The sequence below is a fragment of the Bicyclus anynana genome, chromosome 2 (assembly GCF_947172395.1).
Source record: "Bicyclus anynana chromosome 2, ilBicAnyn1.1, whole genome shotgun sequence".
NCBI classification, from domain to species: Eukaryota; Metazoa; Arthropoda; class Insecta; order Lepidoptera; family Nymphalidae; genus Bicyclus; species Bicyclus anynana.
Genome location: NC_069084.1, coordinates 12,966,805 through 12,992,415, shown reverse-complemented (window position 1 = coordinate 12,992,415; position 25,611 = coordinate 12,966,805). Strand labels below are relative to the sequence as shown.

Sequence of the window (25,611 nt, the reverse complement as noted above, 5' to 3'; positions counted from 1 at the left end):
GAATTGTTCCCCATGGAAAGTTCTTAAAAAAATCTGCTACAGCATCTTTTAAGGTTTAAAAAATCTTTTTTAAACCCTCGTATATAGTAGTAGACTAGTATAGTCGTCTAGTCGTCTAGTAGTAGACTAGTATAGTCCCCTCTAGGGGACTATACTAGTCTACTACTAGACGACTAGTCGGAAACGACTATAGTAGGATTGAAGCACTTCATAGATTAAAACATGCACTGACTACCCGAAGAATTCAATACCACCACAGAATACATACTTAGTTGGACATGGAATTTTCTAATTTATACTTATAGTGCATACCCTAGTTAAAAACCTTGTGCACGCCACTGACGACGAATATGGTGAGTCCGGCCTCCTTACCATGGAGCTATAGAGGATTACACACAGACGAAGTTGCAAGCGTCTGCTAGTCACATCACACTAATGTTATAAAAGCTTAGTCACATCGCACTTCACATCAATATTATAAAGGCGAAAGTTTGTGTGTGTATGTTTGTTCCTCCTTTGCGCTGCTGCTACAAAAGCGATTTGGCTGAAATTTGATATGGAAATAGATTTTACTCTGGATCAACACAGGCATGGTTCATGGATTTGTGAAAAATTTAATTCCACGCAGACAAAGTCACGGGCGTCCGCTAGTAGCTAATATGACGCAGTACGAGTCTCGCGGGAGTTAGCGGCTTCCTCACGGAAATAGGGCCCGTTCCGAGCGACGCTAATGGCGCCCAGACGCTGTAGGAAAGCCTCTCGTTTGTTAACGTGACCAATTTCTCATTTGAATGAGATGTATTTTAGACAGAATTCGTCTTAAGTGACTGATTTTGTTTCTTTTTAAGTTTTACTTCAATGCAAAAAGGTTATGAGCAAACATGTAAAAAATATTATCTTTATTGACTTTGAATTTAACGATTTGATTTGATTATTTGGTGCTTTATCTTGGAATAATAAAAACCACTTGGTATAAAAGTCGCCGGAAACATTTTTTCTGATAAATAAATTTTCCCAACCAATCCGAAGCGAAATATAGGCATTTTTCTATTAAGATGAAAATAAATTCTGACATGAAGTCATTATTTACCCAAAAATAAAAAAAATATAATATATACCTTCTCTCTAGTTACGACTTCATAATATATATTAGACTAATACTTTTTATTAGTAATTAAAAGAAATAAAGTGAAGACTTCATCATCGTCAACATTGTATCAGCCGATGGACGTTTTCTGCTGAGCGTAGGTCTCATAATCGAATGTCATATTATAAATTATTGCTAATTAAGTACAAAACATTGCCTCTAAGCAAGCAATCCTTTGATGGCAGTGAATAGCCCAGTGGATATGACCTTCGCCACCGATTCCGGAGGGTGTGGGTTCGAATCCGGTTCGGGGCATGCACCTCCAACTTTTCAGTTGTGTGCATTTTAAGAAATTAAATATCACGTGTCTCAATCGGTGAAGGAAAACATCGTGAGGAAACCTGCATACCAGAGAATTATCTTTATTCTCTGCGTGTGTGAAGTCTGCCAATCCGCATTGGGCCAGCGTGGTGGACTATTGGCCTAACCCCTCTCATTCTGAGAGGAGACTCGAGCTCAGCAGTGAGCCGAATATGGGTTGATGACGACGAAGCAATCCTTTAATCCGGGGGCTGGAATGACAACAGAAAGCAGAGTGGTATTTTTCTAAACGAGCGGACCTAAGAACCTTAGTTAGCAACCTAGATAGATAGAATAGATAGAAACTATTAGGAGGTTAGAACCAGATACATAAAGTAGCCGATTACCAGGCAAACATAAAGCGGCAGGAATGTAGCGACCCGGCGAGAGTTCCCCACGGAAATAGAGCCCGTTCCGGTTGGAGGTAATTGCGCGTGCCACTGGGCAGTGGGCAGCTTCTGCTTGATCGTTAAACCTCGCGTCTATAAACCGATGCGTTTCCGCCTGCGTTCAAGGTTGCGTCTTGCGTTCTACCAAACACAATTATAAAATAGATAGGTGGTAGAGTCTCTACTAATAGTCCAATACGAATGTTTGCGTAGTACTTGTAAAAAAAATCTTACTTGAAATAAACGAATTTTAATTTTATTTGATTTGGTACAAGGGTAGTTAAATGCAGTGTGTCCGATACTTAAGCACTGGCGGTAATATTCATAAGAATTTTTGAAGATTAAAATATTATTTTATGTATTCCTTTTAATGTTAAAAAAATGTTTTTCTTGTCGTCTCTTCCACAGTTTTAAAAAAACATAGATTAAAACAGAGTTAGTCGAAGGTACCTTTTTTTTAATGTACCTACCTACCTGTGCATTCGATTTTTTTTATTCACAAAGATTGGATCAATCAAATCAGCTTAATTGTGAGACAAGGGTCTGGATAGCAAATGGTATACAAAATATAAAAGTTTGATGTTTGTCACGTCAGGCCACACAGTGGTCTACAAACTATTCAAAAAATATGATCACATCAATTTGTTATTTTAAATAAATAAATGATTTTTTTTACAACAATATCATATCCTTGTACTTATCAAACTAAAATGGGATCGGCAAAATATGTCAACCTCATCCATTCGTTTCTAATATTCGTCAACAGTAGGCAAAATTATATTTGTCTGATGTGTCGTGTCGTGACGTATCAGAACATAATCGGTATCATACCTTTTGTATGGCAACGTTTACACATAAGTGTTGTGACTTGTCGTGATGGATGGCTTCTTATGTGTTGCATCAGACCCGATGACGGTTCGCGTCAGAGCGACGGGTTGCGAGGGGAGCTGAAACGACGCCATCACGACACGTCAGAATAAGCGCGGCAGTGCTGTGTTGTGACACTGTCAGCGTCGCTTTTACGTACATTGTAAAAAAATAGACTCAAAAAATAAAGGAGGAATTATACTTGTCTGACGTGTCGTGCGACACATCAGAAACCATCACGACATGTCACACAATGTATGATACCGATTCTGTTCTGATGCGTCACGACACGACACGTCAGACAAATATAATTTCGCCTTAACATTGCAAGCGTTTGGCCTTTTTAAGAGCTGCGGCTGTATTAATTCAAAACATTGTCATTTGTCCTGATGCGTCAGAACAACTTGCCATCACATCATGACACGACAAGGGGCGACACGTCAGCCAAATATAATTCCGCCTTGACATAACACAGATACCTACTGCGTCATCCTTACCTGAATATTCAACATCTCTGCTATTTATCTGATAGAACTGGAATAAATGTTTGTCATTTAAGCGAAAACTGCTCATTCTGCGCAAACTTTAAGAGGTATAATAAAAATAAGCATTACTCTGGTACTCGTAACGCCGTGCCTCGCGCGTCCGGGCGGCCCGCACTTAAACGCAATGTCCCGGATTTCCGTCGCCAGTTGTGCTCCCGGGTTATTACTGTCGCAAAATAAAATAATGACCAAACATCGTAGGTACCTATCTCAAACTCTTCTTACAGTTTAGTGATATTTGCTCAAAAGTTACTTAACAGTACGAGTCATCAGTAACAGCCGATATTCCGCTCATTGCAGCACAAGTCTCCTCTTAGAATGAGAGGGATTAGGTCAATAGTCCACCATGCGGACACAATGCGGATTGGCAGACTTCACACAGTTTCCTCGTCATGTTTTTCCTTCATCCGAGCCGAACCCTTCGAGACTTTGGTGCGTCCGGTATTAAAAATTCCCCCTGAAAATTCTCTAATAAATATTTTTCTTTTTTATGGGTTTCACCGGCTTTACCACGCTGCTTGCAAAGACTCATTCTGTATGATCTTTATTCTGTGGTAAATATATACTTTTTAAAATTTCTAGCACAGTCCACCGCAGTGTTGTACGGCGTTTACACTATCCCGGGGGACAGCGAAACGTCTGATATTCTTTTAGTTTTAGCCTCTGTTGAGAGAACTGAAACTTCAAATGCATGATAAGGTAATTTTTTGTTTGCGCGAGTTCTCTTAGTGTGGTTTCTTATAAAACTTATATTTTAGGAAGATACTTAAAACATAATATAGTAATTCTGCATTACAGTTTTACTTGCGTTAAAGGAGATGGTCCAAAATTGTATGGAGCCCAGGTCCAGTCATTGTAGGTACCTTAGCGGAAATTAAAGAAAATATTTTTTTAAAACTATTTTTGATTATACAAATCTACGAATTTACTTTAATTCTTTCGAAATAATATTCAATATCTCCCAAGAAATGCAACACTATTAAGGGTAATAATGGCGGATTGATGACGTTTTCAATGTAGTAATCGATTTGACGTTTGCTGTCAATTGTCATGTCATAGTTGCTTTAAGGGCGCCATCTCCTTTGCGCGTCTGTGAGTGTCTGAGAGTATGTTTCTAAAACTAAAAACTATTTACGTTAAAAAATATTTATAATTATAGTTATATTATTAAAATAGCACTCGTTATCATATTATTGATATAGGAGCAAATTTCAAATTACAGATCTCGAAAAAGGAACATTTTCTGTATTCGACGCGTATTTTTCTGCCCTTGTGTAATTCGATAAGCTCTTGCACTGCTAATGCTAATCCATTAGCTGGCAAACAAGTCGAAACAATGCAAAAGGGTAAAGACCTCATTTTGATTTGGAACACCACATTGAAAGATTATAAAGAGCAAATTTTTTCACTATGCAAGCAGACTGTGTATGTATTATATTAGAGTAAATAACATAATTTAATGTGTATCAATAGAGTTTTAAATAGCACTTTATTCAAAAAAATTAATGAAAATGTTTTAAATTTAATTTTTTTTTATTGAGAAGGAATACAATAAGGAACTTAAGCTAATAACTATACAAATCATGCCCACGTGGATTGGTGGCAAGAATACTGGCTGCATTTCCGCACTGGACAGCCAAGCTGATCCTAAAGCAAAGAATGAGCCAGTCCGTCTGATACCTGTAATTTTAATTTTACTTACGTGCGTGCAAAGTAAAACGCATGCGTGCCACTAAACTGAATTCGATTCGATTTTGCCACTGTGTCACTTTTAAAACCTAATTATCTAATCAAAACGTCAAAACATTTATAAAGCGCAAAGAGCGAGCTAAAGGATGAGACATAGGTTCATTACTTACACTCCATACGCTTGATATACCAACAGGCAGTCGGAAATAACGGAAAAAAGAAAATTTCATATTTTCAAAAGCAGCAAATGTCGGGCTAGTGAATAAAAAATCTACGTTAATATTTCCTGATTACGTTGGTGAACGTTATAATTAATAGTCGTTAGTATGCACACCCTGGCTGATAGTGGAATAACGAAGCAAAAATCGCGCGCAATTTGGTGGCTATGCGTGCTAAGCCTAACCCTCCAGGGCGGACGCATTAATCAAAATTAAAAGTGAATTAGGCGGACGCACGCGGGTCCAAACTTGGCTAAATGAGCGCTCTGTTTCAACGCTGTGTCCTTAGTCCCTTTCATTAGAGGAGCGCTTTTTAACCAACTGATTAAAGAGGAGTTGTGTTTTTCGAGCTATGTATTATCTTATTCTTTGTCGCGTTTTGCCATTCCAGCACCTTGGGATCTCAACATCCATCGGCTCTTCGAACTATGTGGCATAATTTCATTATAAGCAGCCTTTTGAATAGTCCACTAAAGGACCAAGATTGTCTATAGGAGAGGGCACTTAGAGCTTAGAAATGAATATTATGCTATTACAATGCGGATTGCCGAGCTTAGGTGATAATGATAATGTTTGAATTTGTTACTATCAAGTATCAAATTATAGTAATAATGACCGGAGATGCCGGCTAATCATGCTCGTCGCGGAACGGTAGTGTCGTGACAGGTATAGCACCAATTTCCAAGCTCTTGGCTGCTTAAGAAGAAAAGCTCAATATTTGGTAATCCAACCCAGAGCTCGAACCGTCGAATGATTAACCACTAGACCAACGAGACAGTTCAAATAGGTTGACTCCTTATGTTCAAGTCCAACAGTTTGATGAATTTCAACATAAGGAGTCATCAGATACGTTTCAGTTAAGGAGGTGACATTATCATCTTTAACAGGACATAGGCCTCTTGCATAGATTTCCAAACAAAACGGTTTGTTGCATTTTGTTGTAGTTCTTAATAAGGAATTGCCCATAAATGCCATGGTCATTTATGGGCATAGCATACGGGTTGATCATTTGCAGGGCTGGATTTTTCCGCGCCAGTGTCGTTGCTGCTGGCCGGCCTGTGCCATTTACAAAATCCAGCCAATTTTGAATGGTTATACCGCATTTAGTCAGTCGCCAGACCCTCGTCAGTCAGTCTGCAGGGTGCACCAAGAGCAGGTGAGGTTGGCAGTTGGGGAGACTGACTGGTACTAGCCTCCCCCTTACACCCCTGGAGTAGGTGTATTATTTTCTGGATCTCCCATTAATTTTTACACAGTCTAGTTTTGATTTTTCAAGTAATTTAAGTGTTACTTGTGGCGCTTTGTTTCGTAGTCCATTTGGCGTATTCTTTATCCTGCTAATATTATAAACGCGAAAGTTTGTTTGGATGTTTGTTACTCTTTAACGCCGCTACTTCTAAAGCGATTTGGCTAAAATTTGGAATGGAAATGGATTTTACTCTGGATACACATAAGCTACTTTTTATCCCGAAAAAATCCATGGTTTCCCGAGATTTGCGATAACTGATGATTTTAATGATATGAATGTTTGTTACTCTTTCACGCCCCGAGTACTTAATAGAATTAGCTGAAATTTGGTATTGAGATATATTATAGCATGGATTAACACATAGACTTTTTATTCCGGAAAAATCCATGGTTCCCGGGGATTTGTGAAAAACTAAATTCCATGCTGATGAAGTCGCGGGCGTCCGTTAGTACTTATTACATTTTTACCACTTTCTCTGTTTCATACTTCACTACATTACTTCTTTCTATTTTCATAATTCATTATTGCCACAAACTTTTCTGACCTAGTGGCCAAAGCTGGATAAGGCAGATAATAAAACATGTGGCACAATACGCCCTATGTAACTCATTTTACACCACGAAAGGTAAAATTGACAGAAAATGTCTCAGGGGACTTTGTGACCTTTACACCTACGCGTGTCTACATATTGATCTACGTGCAATAAAGTTTGCTTTACCCAAACCTCTTTTGAATAAAACTTTCTTTGACTAGCCTTATGTCACGTGTATAAAGAATTTCTATTGGAATTTCCTCACGACTGAACTGACTTCGGTTTCGTTTCGGATAAGTACTTGATACGTACCTACTACGTATGTATGTACTTGATCATTACGAGATAAATTTATTTAATAAGTAATTATAAACAATCCTGCGAAGATAGGATCTTAGGCCTGTCGTGCCCGAAATTCTGGTAAGAAAATAATAATGTCTGTGTGCTATACCTACGTTGAGTAGATACAAGACTTATATAGAAAGTATGCATGCCTTTACTATATCTGAAAACTGAGGTGCTATAACTTCAATCGATGAACTTTGATACTTTAATTCATTTTAATTATAAATATCCTGCGATACCTATATTATGAGATGGCCGGTCGTGGTCGAAATTTGGTTAAGTAAGAAAATTATATAATTGTTAAATTATATAATTTTCATAAAATTATTTTGTTCGGGTGACAACCCTAAGAACAAGCTGTACGACTGTATACTAGTCTCTTAAAGAAAATATAAAGTGCCGCGCCGCGAGTCCAGAAAACTGAGGCGCTTATTTCAATTGATGAGCTTTGATACTTTAATTAGTTCATTTTAATTATAAATATCCTGCGATAATAATATTAGTGTTTAACAATAAGGTAACAATAATGAAGTTTTCATAAAATTATTTCGTTTGGGTGCCAAAGCTACAAGCTGTGTAGTCTGTAGATTTTTATAGAAAGTAAAAAGTGCCGCTATGCCTAAATAAGTTGCTACGAGTAACTTCAATCAAAGCTTTGATTCTTAAATTAGTAGATTATAAAAGATGTCCTGCCGTGGCCGAAATTCGGTCAAGGGAACAATAATATAATTTTCATTGAATTACTTCGTTGGGGTGCCAACCCTAGCTACAAGCTGTGTAGATACGATACAAGAGTTGTATAGAAACTGCCGCCGTGCCCCGGGCCGCGCCGCGCCTCGCGACCGAGGTGCTGACGGGGTGTACTGCGACCGATTACGTTTGATACTTGAACAATATTTTTTTGTAATGATGGCTAATGACCTATTTTTGGAACCCAGAAGTGGTATTATTTTAATTAAATGGCCAACACGAAAGGAACAAAAAATAATATAAATTATTATAAAATTTTAAATATTGGATAGAATCAGGCGTTACTTTGCGGAAGTTCATCATGATTATATAATGATTTATTTATTTTGCTATCATCCGCGAAAATTCGGCGAACCCATGCGACAACGTCACCCAGGTCCGACAAAATACTCTCTACGTACGTTTCACCCCGAAACCGGAGCATCCTCAGGAGATGTTGACTCTACAACGTGCAATTGCAAAGTCAACGTGCAAGTGCAATTGCACGTTGTAGAGTCAACATCTCCTAAGGATGCTCCGGTTTCGGGGTGAAACGTACGTAGAGAGTATTTTGTCGGACCTGGGTGACGTTGTCGCATGGGTTCGCCGAATTTTCGCGGATGATAGCAAAATAAATAAATCATTATATTATTATAAAATTTTACAGTAATTCTAAAAAAGTAAGCTCGGTGGCCTGACACTTACACGAGCAAGAATATTTAGTATAAAAATGCAGTGATTTTTAGTGGTTTTTTATTCGATGACAATTAGTTAGGCCTTGAGTGCGAGCTCACCTGGACGGCTATTCTGTAACGATGTTTAGTTTAACTCGCAAATGCGAGTTTCGAATTCACCTCTATCTCTCTCTGTCTAACACGATAGTATAGCAAGAGACAGAAAGAGGTGCATTCGAAATTCGCACTCGCACAAAAGACTCGCGAGTTCTACAAAATCTCTTTACAGAATAGCCCTCATGATCATAAGTGTCTAAGATGGAAGTGGGCTTACTTCGAAGAGGCACAAGTGTATTCTACCCATATACCTCTTGACGGTTTCTACGGGAACGCTAAATCGCTTGGTGGTATGTCTTTGCAGGTAGGGTGATAACTAGCCCGGGGCGATTCCTACCACTTGACAAGGCCTGAGCAAATTTAGAATATATAAAATTCGAAACTTTCTCGAACTGGAAATCGAACCTAGGACCTCTCTGTTGAGAACCACAAACGTAGGTACATGGTGCATACATAAAATGATTTATTACATATTAGCGATAAAATATTTTTATTTTAATAAACAAATCCGAACTTTAATTTCAATGTTCTATTCCCAATTCATCCCCCTGTGAGTTGAGTGACAGGTTCCCAGTTGTTCAGCTGTGGGACAATCGGTGGGTCAAACCCAACGCACCCCTATTCACCCTCATTATGTTCTAACTAAACTCCGTATGCATGATTCATACGTCACAGTTAAAAAAACAAATATTTTTATGTTAACTGTGACGCTTTGAGGCTTTTTTATTAAATCAATTTTATTTACTATCCAATCGAATAAAGTAACTATGATTAATTGCTTTAAATTGTGTAAGTATTTAAAATCGAGATTTTTCTATTCATCGATCTCCTCGTCGTCATCAACCCATATTCGGCTCACTGCTGAGCTCGAGTCTCCTCTCAGAATGAGAGGGGTAAGGCCAATAGTCCACCACGCTGGCCCAATGCGGATTGGCAGACTTCACACACGCAGAGAATTAAGATAATTCTCTGGTATGCAGGTTTCCTCACGATTTTTTCCTTCACCGATTGAGACACGTGATATTTAAATTCTTAAAATGCACACAACTGAAAAGTTGGAGATGCATGCCCCGGAACGGATTCGAACCCACACCCTCCGGAATCGGAGGCAGAGGTCATATCCACTGGGCTATCACGGCTCTCCTAAATATATAAGAGGTCAATGATTTAATTACACAGATTAGAGTGAAACAGACAGCCACATGATAGCTAAAACGAACTACGTAGCTACATTGCAGTAGCCATACACTCAGCGTAGTATAAGTAGAAATCGCAAGTTTTCACCCCGAATCCCGGCGTTAGAAGTTGTTTGACAGTCAGGCTCCCTCCCCTCGCCCCAACCTCCCTTCCCTCCCTCCTGGTAACTTGATACGTCGCACGCACTTGACGGTTTGCAAGACTGTTCGTCACTCAACCGCGGCGAGAGGAGGCTTCTGTATTTAATCTGTATGCTTGGTTATTTTTATAAAAGGGGTGAGTCTTCAGAGGCATGTGTGTTTGTGTATTATCTATAAAACCATACCATATAGTTCAAATGTTAGTGGAAGAGTTCCACGAAGGCAAAATAATTGATTGACGTTAGTGTCATCATCATCATCTTCATCAATATCGACCCATATTCGGCTCATTGCTGCATGCATTGCATGGCTTAGGCCATTAGTCCACCACTAATGAGAGGGCTTAGGCCATTAGTCCACCACGCTGGCCCAATGCGGATTGGCAGACTTCACACACGCAGAGAATAAAAAAAAAATCTCCGGTGTGCAGGTTTCCTCACGATGTTTTTCCTTCACCGTTTGAGACATGTGATATTTAAATACTTAAAATGCACACAACTGAAAAGTTGAAGGTGCATGCCCTGGACCGGATTCGAACTAACATCCTCCGGAATCGGAGGCAGAGGTCTTATTCACTGGGCTATCACGGCTCATCGACGTTAGTGTAGGGGTAGGGAAGAGGAAGAGGTAGGGCAGGGGTTGGGCAAAGGTAGGGTAGAGGTAGGGTTGGGCAGGATATGGATAGGGAATGAGTCAAAGCAAAGCTTGACCGGGTTCGCTAGTACTACGAGTACTACGAGCACTACGAGTATAATTCATTCAAACTTTATGACTTTCGGAACCTCGTGCGTTAAGCTGCGCAATACAAGATTTTTAACCGACTTCCAAAAAGGAGGAGGTTCTACGTGTTTTAATTAAAGCTGTTTCTGGAATAACCACAGAAATTTTGTAGTTTAAACGTATTTAATTAAAACATCACTAGCTTGGCACCGCCTTCAAACTGATCAGAAGGTAGCACATAGGTAGGATGTTATTTTTTGCTTTTTAGTTAAAGTTATTTTTTGAGTTGCAAGTCGGTTGAATTTTTTTTATTAAAATTTTTATAGATATCAGCGGTACAGTAGGGGCGTAGCGGCAGGGCATCACTCCCTCTCACTCGCACACGTCTTGACTTTATGTATGACCTTCGCGTATCCATCCGCAGCTGATTTCCGAGGCGCCATAAAGTTTGCATCCTACAAGTATACAATCCTACTTATCCTAAAACATATCCATTCTCCACTTTCAAACTTTGTATGCTGTAGCTTGAAGCTACGAGCAATGTATGTTGTGTTGTCTTTGACTTTCGGAAGTCCAGTACCTACAGGGTCTGTACCTAAGTTACACAATAATTCTCTTTCTACAAACGCTAACGAAAACTAAAAAATGTATGAATCATCCCCATACATTTTTTAGTTTTCGTTAGCGATATATAGAATTGATGTGTATCTTAGCTAGAGGCCCTAGTATTTCACACAATGTACTGACTGTAGATAATGTGGATGTCAGCTCACGTTGCGTCACTGTACGCGAGAACATCTATCTACGGTGGAATACGTCTGAATGTACTTTGCATTCCGATCACCGCATTGTCACCCTTATTACAATGGGATACGAGTGACAACGTGTGAACGTGTAAGTTTTCTGTTGGATTGATAGGTGGCAACGAGGCCACGAGACAGATAAATATCGCTTTCAGCTCCGTTTATATTGCTGGATTTGTAATGCAGTGGGTATGACATCTCTCGTCGCCTCACTGTATCTCGCACTGCTTTTATGCTTGCTTTACACGAGCTTAGTAATGATTTCACTCGATCAATCAGACTTTTCAGTCAATATTTCATTGGAATAACGCTTAATATAAATATTTCATTGGCGCAATTGCGTGCCGTATGTACCAAATGCCGTGGTTTTCAATTGAAAGATCCTGGTTTCATTCCTGGTTTAGTGGTAGACATCGGTTGTGGCTGTTTAAACAGCAGATCTATAGCCCGCTTATGATCAAACATGTTTAACAAACTTTGTTAATGTTATTCGTATTAATTTATTATACACATATGCAAGAACCAGCTCATGACTAAGAGCCCCGTATGGGTTCGAAACTAGTCAGGCATTCTCCGCATTATAATGAATTTCTTGTCAATGTTGACTTTTTCATCAACAGAGTCGCGTTTTAAACGATCAAACATGTTAGATTTGAAGTAAAAAGTTTGATCGTCTACTCCCTAAACCCACTAAACCTCATTGTAGAAGAATGGTGGATTAAATTATAATAAAATTACATCCGTGAACGTGCCAGCTTTTGTTGAATAACTGTGTTATCTTCTCTTTATTTCCCTTATTGACGCACCACGAATACTCGTACGTACTCGTATGAAATCCACGAAGTGCTTTCAAATCAAGGCAATCACACGTCATTGTTTAGTTAGCTTCATTGAACGCCGTTGTCCGCTCGTGGTCGCCTCCACTATTCAAAGGCAAATCAGTGTTTACGAAACTATCAATTTGCACCAAGTTTGCATTTTCCGTATGTTAAAGCTGATCCTAACTGGTAGAAATTAAAGTGTAGCTACGATAGCTGTCCTGCTTCATTTTATCCTTTCCCCTATCTTCCATCTCACGTTACGCACGTTCGCCTGCTGCGATCGACAATGGTTGGAGTCGCCCCGCTAATTCGTTGAGAGCTGGTCGTGCGCACGCTGAGAAATATTTTACCGCCATCACAAAAAGCCGTGTACGCGTGTGTTTTGTGGATAAATCATTAAAAACCAACAAGTTGAGTGCTCCTTATAAATAATAGACTGTGAATCAATTTTGCTTGTTTTGTGTTGCCACGCACCCGCTGTTTAAGTCTTATGGTGGACGCATCCTGGACAAAAGAACGGGTCGAAGATCACGTGAGTTCCTTCCTATCCCGTATCTTATCATTCCGGGAGTATTCCAACGAAGCTATCGATCGAAGTTAACGTAAATTACCACCATAACATTTTTGGTCCTATTCGAGCGGATTTGTACTATAATTTCGTTGTCTAACCTACCTCCGTTGTGACGTACTAAGTTCGCTATTTCTTATTTCGTATTATATTTTTATATTATTGTTATAATATACTATTCCGCACATATATATATTTATTATAATCGAAGAATAAGATGTTTTCTTCGGTTAGTTCCGCTATATAAATAAAATCGATACGCTAATTACGCTAAACTATTACGCCGCGTCATAACTAGTAGGTAGGTACATAACGGTACATATTCCGAATTCATTCATTCATTCGTTACGAGAAACGAAGTATTCCATTTTATAGCATAAATCTTTTGATACTTATAATAGATTTCAAGTAACTTTTTGTTGACATCTTAGTATAACGCTATTTGTTAATATTTTTTAACACTTATTTAAAGAAGAAGTATTTACTTTCTTTTATTTAATTAATTTACAAATTAATATTTCATCATGAGTAAAAAAGAAGTCTTGCCCGCAAGCTACAGCGCAGATGAATGCCATCTCAAGCTGTTAGAAGCGAAGAAAGAAATGATGTTTAGCCGCTTACAAGGTATTTACGACTTGACCTTACTAGTTAGCGATGACAGTAGCAAACTACCTTCGTTATTGGTACAGGCAGCCAATATAGACGTTTTGCGTAAGGAGTTTGAATTAAATTTGGATCAGTATACTATGGCGCAAATGAAAGTAAATCCAAACGCTGTTATCAGTTATCAAAGTTGGAACGCATTTGAGGAGATGTTTTGTTTTATTAAAAAATCTTTGGAACCCTATTATCATAGTAAAAATGATTCTACAAAACCTTGTCTTTCTAAATTTCCCACAATGAAATCCAGTCTCCCTGCTATTGAATTACCCGACTTTTCGGGAGATTCGTCTCACTGGCAGCTATTCTATGAACAATTCAAGAATTTAATACATAATAACCCAACGCTTTCTGACAGTGAAAAAGTGTGTTATTTAGTTGGAAAATTGAAAGGTTCTGCGGCATCCGTGTGCGCAGGGTTGCCAGTATCGGGTGAAAATTATTCTATTATATGGAAAAATTTGATAGACAAGTATGACGATCCTCGTTCATTGGCTGGTACATATGTAAATCAACTTTTGAATTTTAAATCATTAAATAATAATACCGCTTCTGGTCTCGAATTATTTTTAAATTCTTTCAACTCCTCCGTCGACGCTCTTAAACAATTAAAATTGGATAATTTAACAGATTTTTTCCTATTACATCTCGCACTTCTGAAGCTTGATCCCGAAACGGTGAAACTTTTTGAAATAACTTATCGCAAAGAAAAAATTCCTTCTTACGGACAATTAGTAGAATTTGTCAAAGAACAAAGTAAGGTTCTTTCTAGAGGATGTAATAGTAAACCATCTGATTCGCACGTTTCAACCAAACCTCATAATAAAAAATCGCCTATTGCAAAATTTACTAAATCTTTTGTGAATACGGAGTCTATTCAAAACTCTAAAGACTCTAAATGTATTTTATATAAAAATGAAAAGCATAATCACTTATATAAATGTCCGAATTTCATGAAATTAACGCCGCAAAAACGATTTCAAGTAGTAAAAAATAATTCTTATTGTACTAACTGCTTAAGCACTCTTCATAAAACCGCCTTTTGCTTATCGACTCACAATTGCGCTCATTGTAACCAGAGACATTCGTCTCTGTTATGTTTTTCTCACGCAAATAAATTTAATTATAGTGATCCGGTTAATATAAACACGGCACAAAACGCAACGCACTCTCATTCTATATCGCTACCCGCTAATAAAACCGCTAACTCTCATAATAATTTTAATTCTTACGCTAATATACCCGCTGATGTAGCTACACAAAAAGCTAAAAATGAGTCGAATAATGACTCGTCCGCTAATGGACACACATCGCTATGTACAATTTCTCGTGATTTTCATGAACGCAACGCAACTACATTGTTAGGTACCGCTAAAATAAAAGTTATTGATAACTATGGCCGCACTCACTTTCTGCGATGTCTAGTAGACCCTGGCTCGCAGAGTGATTATATTACTATAGCTTCTTGTAAAAAATTATCGCTTCCTGTATATTCACAAAATCGCTTTACAGAAGTACAGGGCATAGGTGGGACTTCTCAAAAAATACTTGGGATTTCTAATTTGAAATTCACCTCACGCTTCGATGACACCAAAGTATACGATATACGCCCTCTGGTGGTAGAAGGTATTACTTCTCAATTGCCTGATGCTAAAGTAAACTTGTCCGCACTAGAAAGCTTGATAAAAAACATTCCATTAGCCGATGACAGTTTTTCAGAACCAGGTTGTGTTGATTTATTAATTGGTGTTAAATTATATTGCGATATTTTGCTTTTTAATAAAATTACCGCTGAGAATAGCTCACCGTCTGCTATAGAAACCTCGCTCGGTTACGTCATCATGGGCGACGCGCCGATCGCTTCTGGGCTTATATCTACTTCTGCCTTTTGCGCTTTCAGTCGTGAACCTCTAGATAATCTCTTAGAGAGGTTCTGGAAGGTAGAAGAAGCTCCTCATCAGAAATTTTTGAGTCCCGAAGAGCAGGATTGTGAAAAAATATATGTCACAACGACTACTCGTAAAACTGATGGCAGTTTTATTGTATCTCTTCCCTTTAAGGAAGACCCGGTTCGCTTGGGTAACTCTTATATACCCGCTAAGAGAAGGTTTCTCAACCTTGAGAAGAAGTTTAATAACTCACCTGATTTAAGAATAAAATATAACGAAGTTATTCAAGATTATTTAGATAAGGGTATTCTTTCTAAGATTTCTCCTCAAGAAAGCATTATGCCTGGTTTTTACTTGCCTCATAGGCCTGTTATACGGGACGACAAAGCGACTACCAAACTTAGAATTGTTCTAGACGCTTCTATGAAAACTGATGTTAATATATCTTTAAATGATTTACTTCATACAGGCTGCAACTTGCAATCTGAAATATTTAATATTTTAATAAACGTTCGCCTCTTTAAAATCGCTTTTTTCGCAGATGTGAAACAAATGTATTTATGTATTGAAGTTCTCCCCGCTCATCGTAAATTTCAGCGAATTTTATTTAGATTTTCTAATAATGAACCACTAGAAATCTACGAGTTTAATCGCGTTACTTTCGGATTGCGTTCGTCTCCTTTTTTAGCGCTTCGCACGTTACGCGAATTGGCTAAAAGAGAGAAGGATAGATGGCCCGCGGCCGCAGCGATAATCGAAAGAGATGTTTATATGGACGACCTCGCTTCCTCTGCCTCTGATCCTTCAGAAGCAGTAGAGAAGGCTGAGCAGTTGATCCAAATGTTTAAGTCCGGAGGGTTCGATTTAATTAAATGGACTAGTAACTCTCCTGAATTATTACGTAACATACCTCAAACGCACCGACAGTCTGAAGGAATATCGTTTGACGACGAACACACCTTTAAGATTTTAGGATTACATTGGTTTCCCGTTCATGATAGTTTAAGTTTTTTTGTATCTCCCCCCTCGCTCAAATGGACGAAACGCTCTATTCTCTCCGCAACTGCTCAACTCTACGATGTCTTAGGACTCGTTGGGCCTGTGATTTTATACGCCAAATTGATAATTAAGGAATTATGGATTTTAAAGTTGTCATGGGATGAAACGCTCCCTTCTCATATTATAGAGGCTTGGTTACAATTTATAGATGAGCTGCCTCTTTTATCAAAGCTTAAAATTCCGCGACACCTTGGTGTAGAAAATAACTCTAATTTATCTTTACTCGCATTCGCCGACGCCAGTGAAAAGGCGTATGGTTGTGTAATTTATACGCACGTGACAAATGGAGATAATAAACCTATCATTTCATTAGTTTGCTCTAAATCACGTGTGTCTTCTCCCTCTAGTTTAGTTACGCTGGCTAGATTAGAGTTAAACGCTCTTGTTTTACTTGCAAAATTAGTTCGCAACGTATATGATACTTTAATATCGCGACAACCTGTAGACAATATTTTTGTATTTTCAGACTCTACTGTCGCTCTGTGTTGGTTAAAGTCCTCACCTCACAGATTTCAAACTTACATTGCTAATAGAATATCGCAGTTTCAGGAACTATTGTGTACCGATGATCTTTATCATATTTCTGGTATAGAGAATCCTGCAGATTGTATATCTCGTGGACTATTGCCTTCGCAATTATTAACCCATGAACTCTGGTTCAATGGGCCAACATGGGCTTCGTCGCCTATTAATCAATGGCCCGTTCAGAAATTCTCACCTAACGCCTCTGCGCTTCCAGAACAGAAATCTATATCTCTTGTCATGCGAAGTGTAGATGAACATCCTTTACTGACGTTAAGTACTAAGTTTTCTTCTTGGCATAAGTATCTGAGATCGGTTGTCTTTTTATTGAAATTTCTCAAGAAATTACCTAAAGGAATTCATATTACCGCGGAAGATTTAAATGTCGCAGAAACAAAAGTCATTGAAGTTGTTCAAAATACAAATTTCTATGAGGATATTCAAAAACTAAAAAAAGGAATTTCGTGTTCGCGTGCTATTCAAAAATTAAATCCGTTTATTCGCGATAATATTCTTCACGTAGGTGGTCGCTTAACTTACTCCTCTTTAGATTATTGTCATAAACATCCGATTTTATTGCCTAGAAAAGGTCATATAATCGATTTGTTAATTGATTACTACCACCGTGAAAATTTACATGCAGGTCCTCAGATTTTACTTTCTATAACTAGACAAAAATATTGGATTTTATCCGCGAGGCGCGCCATAAAACAACGCATACATAAATGTATTAAATGCTATAGATTAAATCCTAAGCAAATATTCCCGTTTATGGCTAATTTGCCGCCATGTCGCATAGAGCAGGCTAACGCTTATACCTATACAGGCGTGGACTTCACAGGTCCGCTCTACATTACTCTATGTAGAGGCCGAGGTATACATAAGCAAAAAGCTTATCTTTGTATCTTTATATGCCTGGTTACCAAAGCAGTTCACTTTGAACTTGCACCTGATCTTAGTTCCGCTTCATTTTTAAATTTATTTAAGAGATTTATCTCTAGATCTGGTGCAAATTGTAAATTTATATATAGTGATAATGGGACTAATTTCGTTTCATCGAAAGGATATTTTGATGAATTATTTTCGCTATTAAAAAGTGATGAGTATTATAAGGATTTTAGTACTGAACTCGCTAAACGCCGCATAATCTGGAAACTAAATCCTCCCACTGGGAGCCATTTTGGGGGCATATGGGAAAGCAACATAAAAAGTGCAAAATCCCTTCTTTTTAAAGTGATAGGTAAGCAGATTTTGACGTATGAAGAGATGCTTACAGTAGTTACACAAATTGAAGCGATATTAAATAGTAGGCCGCTTTACCTTGCGAGTACGGACCCTTCTGAGCCTTCTGCACTAACGCCAGCTCACTTTTTATATAGAGTGCCTTTAGTGTATTTACCTGCGCCCGATCTTAGTGGTGAAAAGGAACGGTTACTTAGTAGATTTATGCTTTTAGATTCGCTAATTCAATCATTTTGGAAACGCTTCAGGGTTGAGTACTTACACACCCTCCAAACACGCGAAAAATGGAATACTACGTCTCTTTCGGTTAAGGCAGGGACTGTGGTCCTTATTAACGTAGATAACGCTCCGCCCTTGCAATGGCCATTGGGCATTATAACACGCATATTCCCTGGCAAGGATGGGATTACTAGAGTCGCTGAAGTAAAGACTAAAACTGGACTCTTCATTCGGCCTATGGTGAAGCTTTGTCCTTTGCCTGCGCAATAGACTAGTCTTACGTTATTTTAAGTAAGTGACTTATTGTATTAAATATCTATTAATTTATCAGAATTATTTTATTATTAACTATATTATTTATCGCTATTAATATTTATAACTCATAAATATTTGTCTCTAAGTACTTATACGTATAATTTGTTTATTTGTATTATGTACTTTCGCTATTTTCTTTATTTTTTTTTATTGCGAGCTTAGTAGCTCACAGGCGGGGGAATGGTAGAAATTAAAGTGTAGCTACGATAGCTGTCCTGCTTCATTTTATCCTTTCCCCTATCTTCCATCTCACGTTACGCACGTTCGCCTGCTGCGATCGACAATGGTTGGAGTCGCCCCGCTAATTCGTTGAGAGCTGGTCGTGCGCACGCTGAGAAATATTTTACCGCCATCACAAAAAGCCGTGTACGCGTGTGTTTTGTGGATAAATCATTAAAAACCAACAAGTTGAGTGCTCCTTATAAATAATAGACTGTGAATCAATTTTGCTTGTTTTGTGTTGCCACGCACCCGCTGTTTAAGTCTTATGGTGGACGCATCCTGGACAAAAGAACGGGTCGAAGATCACGTGAGTTCCTTCCTATCCCGTATCTTATCATTCCGGGAGTATTCCAACGAAGCTATCGATCGAAGTTAACGTAAATTACCACCACTAACTAATACCTATTTATATGCGAATGTAATTGTTTTCTTCGAAAAGGAAGAGATTCTCAATTCGTCGGTATATTTTTTTATGTATGTCCGCCAAATATTGATTGACGTCACACACGTATTGAGTTTAGACAATTCATAAGTATGCAGGTTTCCTCATGATGTTTTTCTTTCACTGTTTGAGACAATCAAACTGAAAGTTTGGAGGTGCATGGCCCAGACCAGATTCGAGCCTACGCCCTCCGGAATCAGAGACAGAGGTCTTTCTTATCTATATAGGCTATCACGGCTTTTTAGAGAGTTTTCTTAGGTAAACTCATGAGCAAATGACAAACATAAACAACAGAGCAAAAGTATCGCTTCATACAAAATGTAGGATCGCCATCCATTGCAAGCGTTTGAAGTAACCGCAGATTAGTTGAGTATAAGTGCAACATGCATAAAAAATGCATGCACTTAGAGAGGTACACTGATGTCAACCCGTTTTCTGTGACATATATTTAATTTTGAGGTAGAACTTCGGTCCTGCAAAAAAGAAATATTGAATGAAAGTCTGTCAGGTCTAACAATTCCCACTAAGATTGTTACCAATAAACCCTCGAGTGGCAGAGAATGACCTTGGGTGAAGTCACTGACTTGTGACCGTCGTATGTAGGGTTAAGGACGTCCTCGTCAGTTAACTAACACTCCCCTTTTCCACTCAAGTCACTCTCCCCGCCCATCCCATAACAACCTATAAAGAATTATTATCCAACAAGAGATGTGGACGGATCGAACGCCACAACAAGAATGAGCTATAGTCTAGCTCATTCTTGTCGTGGCGCTAGACCACGAGCGGTCGCATTTATCGCCGAAACTCGGTCTCCCACTACTCCCCACCTAACTTCGTACTATCTCGGCTCATGACAACACGAGCCCACCGATCAAATAACTCTATCGCGCCGATATATAAAATAGCGATTCCAATAATAAAATGTAAAAAAATTCGGTTAATCCGTACGTCAACTTTTAGATTAGAAAGATCTTCTACAAAGGTATCTTCAGATATTTAGATACATATTATTTACCTACATATTTAGACTACGTTTGATATTTTATATTACCTTTTTTACTGGGAATATCATGACGGTCGCTGTCAAAAATTTTAATAAAAAAATTCAACCGACTTCCAAGTCAAAAAATAACTAACTAAAAAGCAAAAAATAACATCTTACCTATGTGCTACCTTCTGATCAGTTTGAAGGCGGTGCCAAGCCAGTGATGTTTTAATTAAACACCATTTAACTACAAAATTTCTGTGGTTCTTTCAGAAACAGCTTTAATTAAAACACAACACTGGCTTGGCACCGCCTTCAAACTGATCAGAAGGTAGCACATAGGTAAGATGTTATTTTTTGCTTTTTAGTTAGTTATTTTTTGACTTGGAAGTCGGTTGAATTTTTTTATTAAAATTTTTATTTTTTTATTTTTAGTGTTAGCATACCTACTGCGTGTGTACACATGTCACAACCTATCTAAGTGGAAAGTTCCTATCAATACAAAATTATCAAGTCCAAACCCAAGGTAGCTACTGTGAGCCGTCGAGGAGTTCTCTTCACTGTGCTTCGTCTTCATCACCAGACCCTTAATACAGTCACAATCCATCTAGGTGGAAAGTTCTCATCAATACAAATTTATCAAGTCCAAACACAAGGTAGCTACTGTGAACCGTCGAGGAGTTCTCTTCACTGTCCCTCGTCTTCATCATCAGACCCTTAATACAGTCACAATCCATCTAGGTGGAAAGTTCTCATCAACACAAATTTATCAAGTCCAAACACAAGGTAGCTACTGTGATCCGTCGAGGAGTTCTCTTCACTGTCCATCGTCTTCATCACCAGACCCTTAATACAGTCACAATCCATCTAGGTGGAAAGTTCTCATCAATACAAATTTATCAAGTCCAAACACGAGGTAGCTACTGTGAACCGTCGAGGAGTTCTCTTCACTGTCCCTCGTCTTCATCACCAGACCCTTAATACAGCCACAACCCATACAGGTGGAAAGTACTCATCAATACAAATTAATCAAGCCCAAACAAAAGGTGACTGCTGTAAATCGTTGACGAGTTCCATCGTCTGTGTTTCGGCTCCATCATCAGACCAACTCCAAACCTTCATAATGTTGTAGTGGTTTAAAATACCTTATGGAAACACTAACAAACGCACTAGCCGTCTCTACAACTTTCGAAAGTTCCCCTCAATTTCTCCAGGATGCCACCATCAGATCCTGACATGAAAAAAATGGGACCACCCTGGAAGTAAACCCTTCAAAACAAAAAAAGAATTTTTAAAATCGGTCCATAATTGACGGAATTATCGCTGGACATACATAAAAAAAAAAAAAAAAAAAACATACATACAGCCGAACGTAGAACCTCCTCCTTTTTGGAAGTCGGTTAAAAAGATATATGAATGCAATTTCATTTTATATATCACTCGCACAGTACCACTCGCTTATCTGTAAAGTGGCGAAAGGGGGACTTTTTATATATACGAGTACGTACACTTATTATAATTGTATCGTAGGTAGGTGTCTGAAAATTGTATATTTCCGACACGTTATGAAGCTCTTTTGTATATTATCAACAAGACATTTAATTAAAAAATCAACGAAGTTTTCTATTAACGGATTAAAAAACTAGTAAACTCTACAATACTCTTCATTACCAAACCTAAAATTGGGTTCTTTGGAATAAAGAAATTGACTTTAGTTTACTAATACAAACCTTTGCTTTAGTAGCCTAATAGTACAATTACTTGCAAGGGACTGTACATGAAATCCTTAGAATATTAAACAGTATGTCGTCGCTTTAGTCGCCATGACGTTTAGAGCCATGTTTGCTTATGTCCCAGTGACCAACACTTAATCGTTTGGCTAAAGACGTCAGCAAACAGGCAGAAATCTCTACGCTTAACACGGACACGGGAATCCAGTGATTATATGGATACCAGCCGGGCTAAGTATTCTACGTATCGCAGGAATTGTAGGAATCGTGCCAAGCGCCTCACATACGTGATAATGTCACCTAATGATGGAAACGGTGGATATGTTTTAATTGAGTGTAGATTTCTACCACCGTGCCGTGTTGTGACATTTTATGTGTAGCAACACTATCTGTATGTTAAATACTTGTTTTTAATTAACAAGTTAGCGCTTTACTGCGATCTATGGATGACTAGTAGACGACAGTTTCACTCGCGTGGTTCCCATTCTCGTAGGAAAACGGGGATAAAATATATCTATAGCCTTCCTCAATAAATGGGCTATCTAACACTGAAAGATTTTTTCAAATCGGACCAGTAGTTCCTGAGATTAGCGCGTTCAAGCAAACAAACAAACTGTTCAGCTTTATAGTACTAGTATAGATGTAAGGCCGTTTGACGTACATTTTAGCTGGTAATGACCAAAGCCTACCACCAGACCAGACTCGAGTTTGGTCATTATAAAACCCTAAAATAACCCCCTTAAACTAAACTAAAAAAATAAACCCTAAAAAATCCAGGGAAAATAGTTTTTCTTTTGAGAGCTTTTGTTGCGTGCGCTGCAAAATCGGTCAAAGTAACGCAATCAATGCCTCGTTCGGTCTTCTTTAGTATTTTAGTCGAGTACGAACATTTTTTAGATTTACCGCCCAAAAATCGTTCGTACTCGACTAAAATACTAAAGTAGTCCGAAGTAGGCCATAGGGATAAATAACTCACTAAAACCTTTAAGTCTTTGCAATTGTTTATTGCAAAGTTTTATTCCATACCTTGTGACTAAGACTATACTATACTATAAGTTAAACTATACAGCGGACGAAGCTGGCGCGTCGGCTTTATAAATATTTAGAGCTACTAGCGGACCCGCTCAAGCTTCGCTTTGACTTATTAATTTATTTATTTGCACTTCTTCCCTATCCCTACCTTACACTACCCTACTCCTACCCCTACCCTATCCCTATACCATAAACCTACCCCTACCCTACCCCTACCCTACCCCTACCCCTACCCTACCCCTACCCTACCCCTACCCTATCCCTACCCTACCCCTACAAAAAAAAAGTATCCTATGTCCTTCTCCTGGCTCTAAACTACCTCCCTGCCAATTTTCAGCTAAATCGGGTCAGCCGTTCTTGAGTTATAAGTGGATTAACTAACACGTCTTTCTTTTATAATTATAGAGACAAATAATTAGCAATAAATTAAAATTGCTACTATAATTTGAGGTTTAAACTATCCTATCTCTCAAGTTGGATCGAACTGCACATGGTGCGCGAATTTTATTATAATCGGTTAAGTGGTTTAGGAGTCCATTGAGGACAAACATTGTGACACGAGATTTATATATATTAAGATACTAGCGGACGCCCGCGACTTCGTCCGTGTGAAACTCGATGTAAACTTTTAACTACCCCTACCCTACCCCTACAATATTGGTTTGTAGTACATTCTTTGTATCAGAGATGGCGCTGTATGTGAAGAAAGATATTCCCGCATTTCTGTTGAAATTTTTCTTTAATTTTCTTTGCTATAAACCTCACGGGGCCCGAGACCTTTCCAACGAATGCAAAACCGTGGAAATCGGTTCGTACGTTCTGGAGTTATAGCGTCAGGAAAGAAAACCCGACTTATTTTTATATAGTAAAATGAAATGATTCAGAAATTAAGATCACTTCATTTTCCAATCTAAGTAAACGATCTTAGCGTTGATAAGTTGGAGGCTGCTTTTAAATTGCATTAAGTACGCCGAGGGGCGCTGCAGTAACAATATTTTGATGCTTCAGCTTCACCACTACGTGACCTGTTTTTGCTACTTCTCTTGAAAATGTTAATTAATTTCTGGAAAAAATATTGAAGTCATTGTATGTACTTCAGTTACAGATACAATACGATTTTTATGCTATGACACTTTAGGTGGTCTTTCGGAAGCACTCATATCTATACTAATACTGACCTGGTCAAGCTTCGCTTTGACTTATGTGCACCTCTTCCCTACCCCTACCCTACACTACCCTACTCCTACCCTACCCCTACCCTACACCTACCCTACATTTAGATTATTTTATAAAGTGAAAAGATTTATTTGTTTGTTTGTTTGCATTAATTGAATCTAATGAACCGATTGAATTAAAAATAATATATTTAGTTGTAGACCTTTTGTTTTTTACAATAATTATGGCTTTGCAATATCACCCAATCATCAAGTAGGAGTAATTTTCTTCAAATAATTTGCCCCATTAGGTCAAAATGGGCATTTACGTCCATCATCCGTTGTTGACAGTAAGTCGTCAGACAGTCGTAGTAAAGTCATGCCATGTCATGTTTTAGTAAGGCGAAGACAACTTTACTAAAACTTTTGATGGAGTCCACCGAGAAAATGGAATTAATCACTTAAAACACTCTTGTCCAACCTCCACTTCATTATGCACCTTTACAGAACTATCACATCACACTAATATTATAAAGTCGAAAGGTCACCTTTACAGTACTAATTATAAAGGCGAAAGGTCACCTTTACAGAACTATCACATCACACTAATATTATAAAGGCGAAAGTTTGTGTGAGAGTGTGTGGAAGTGTGTGTTCCTCCTTTGTGCTGCGGCTACAGAAGCGATTAGGCTGATATATTAAATGGAAACAGATTTTACTCTGGATTAATGCACAGGCTACTTTTCATCCCGGAAAAGTCCATGGTTTCCGCGGGATTTGTGCATTCCGCTAATTCGTCCGCTAGTCTATACTAATATTATAAAGCTGAAGAGTTTGTTTGTTTGTATATTTGATTGAACGCTCTAATCTCAGGAACTACTGGTCCGATTTGAAAAATTCTTTCAGTGTTAGATAGCCCATTTATCGAGGAAGTAGGCTACATATTATCCCAATATTCCTACGGGAACGGGAACCTCGCAGGTGAAACCGCGCGGTGTCAGCTAGTATTGAACAAAATGCATTCTACTTTATGCAATAAAACTCCAAAATGCAGCAAAAATAAAACGAGATCTACATGTTTTTCCAACGA

The 25,611-nt window shown here is 38.3% G+C and overlaps 1 protein-coding gene across 8 annotated transcripts in view; it reads left to right on the top strand.

The window, feature by feature from the left end:
* The window catches only part of LOC112045273 (nucleolar protein 4), a 180,199-nt gene that overhangs the window by 23,024 nt on the left and 131,564 nt on the right, over window positions 1-25,611 (top strand). Inside the window, exon 1 of one of the 8 annotated variants that reach the window (XM_052889385.1) lies at window positions 19,141-19,485. The exons of the other annotated variants lie outside the window; for them this stretch is intronic. Within the exon in view, the coding sequence (XP_052745345.1) occupies window positions 19,444-19,485 (42 nt within the window). The 5' untranslated portion in view covers window positions 19,141-19,443. Of the gene's footprint in view, window positions 1-19,140; window positions 19,486-25,611 lie in introns of those variants that run through there. 8 annotated transcript variants of the gene reach the window in all.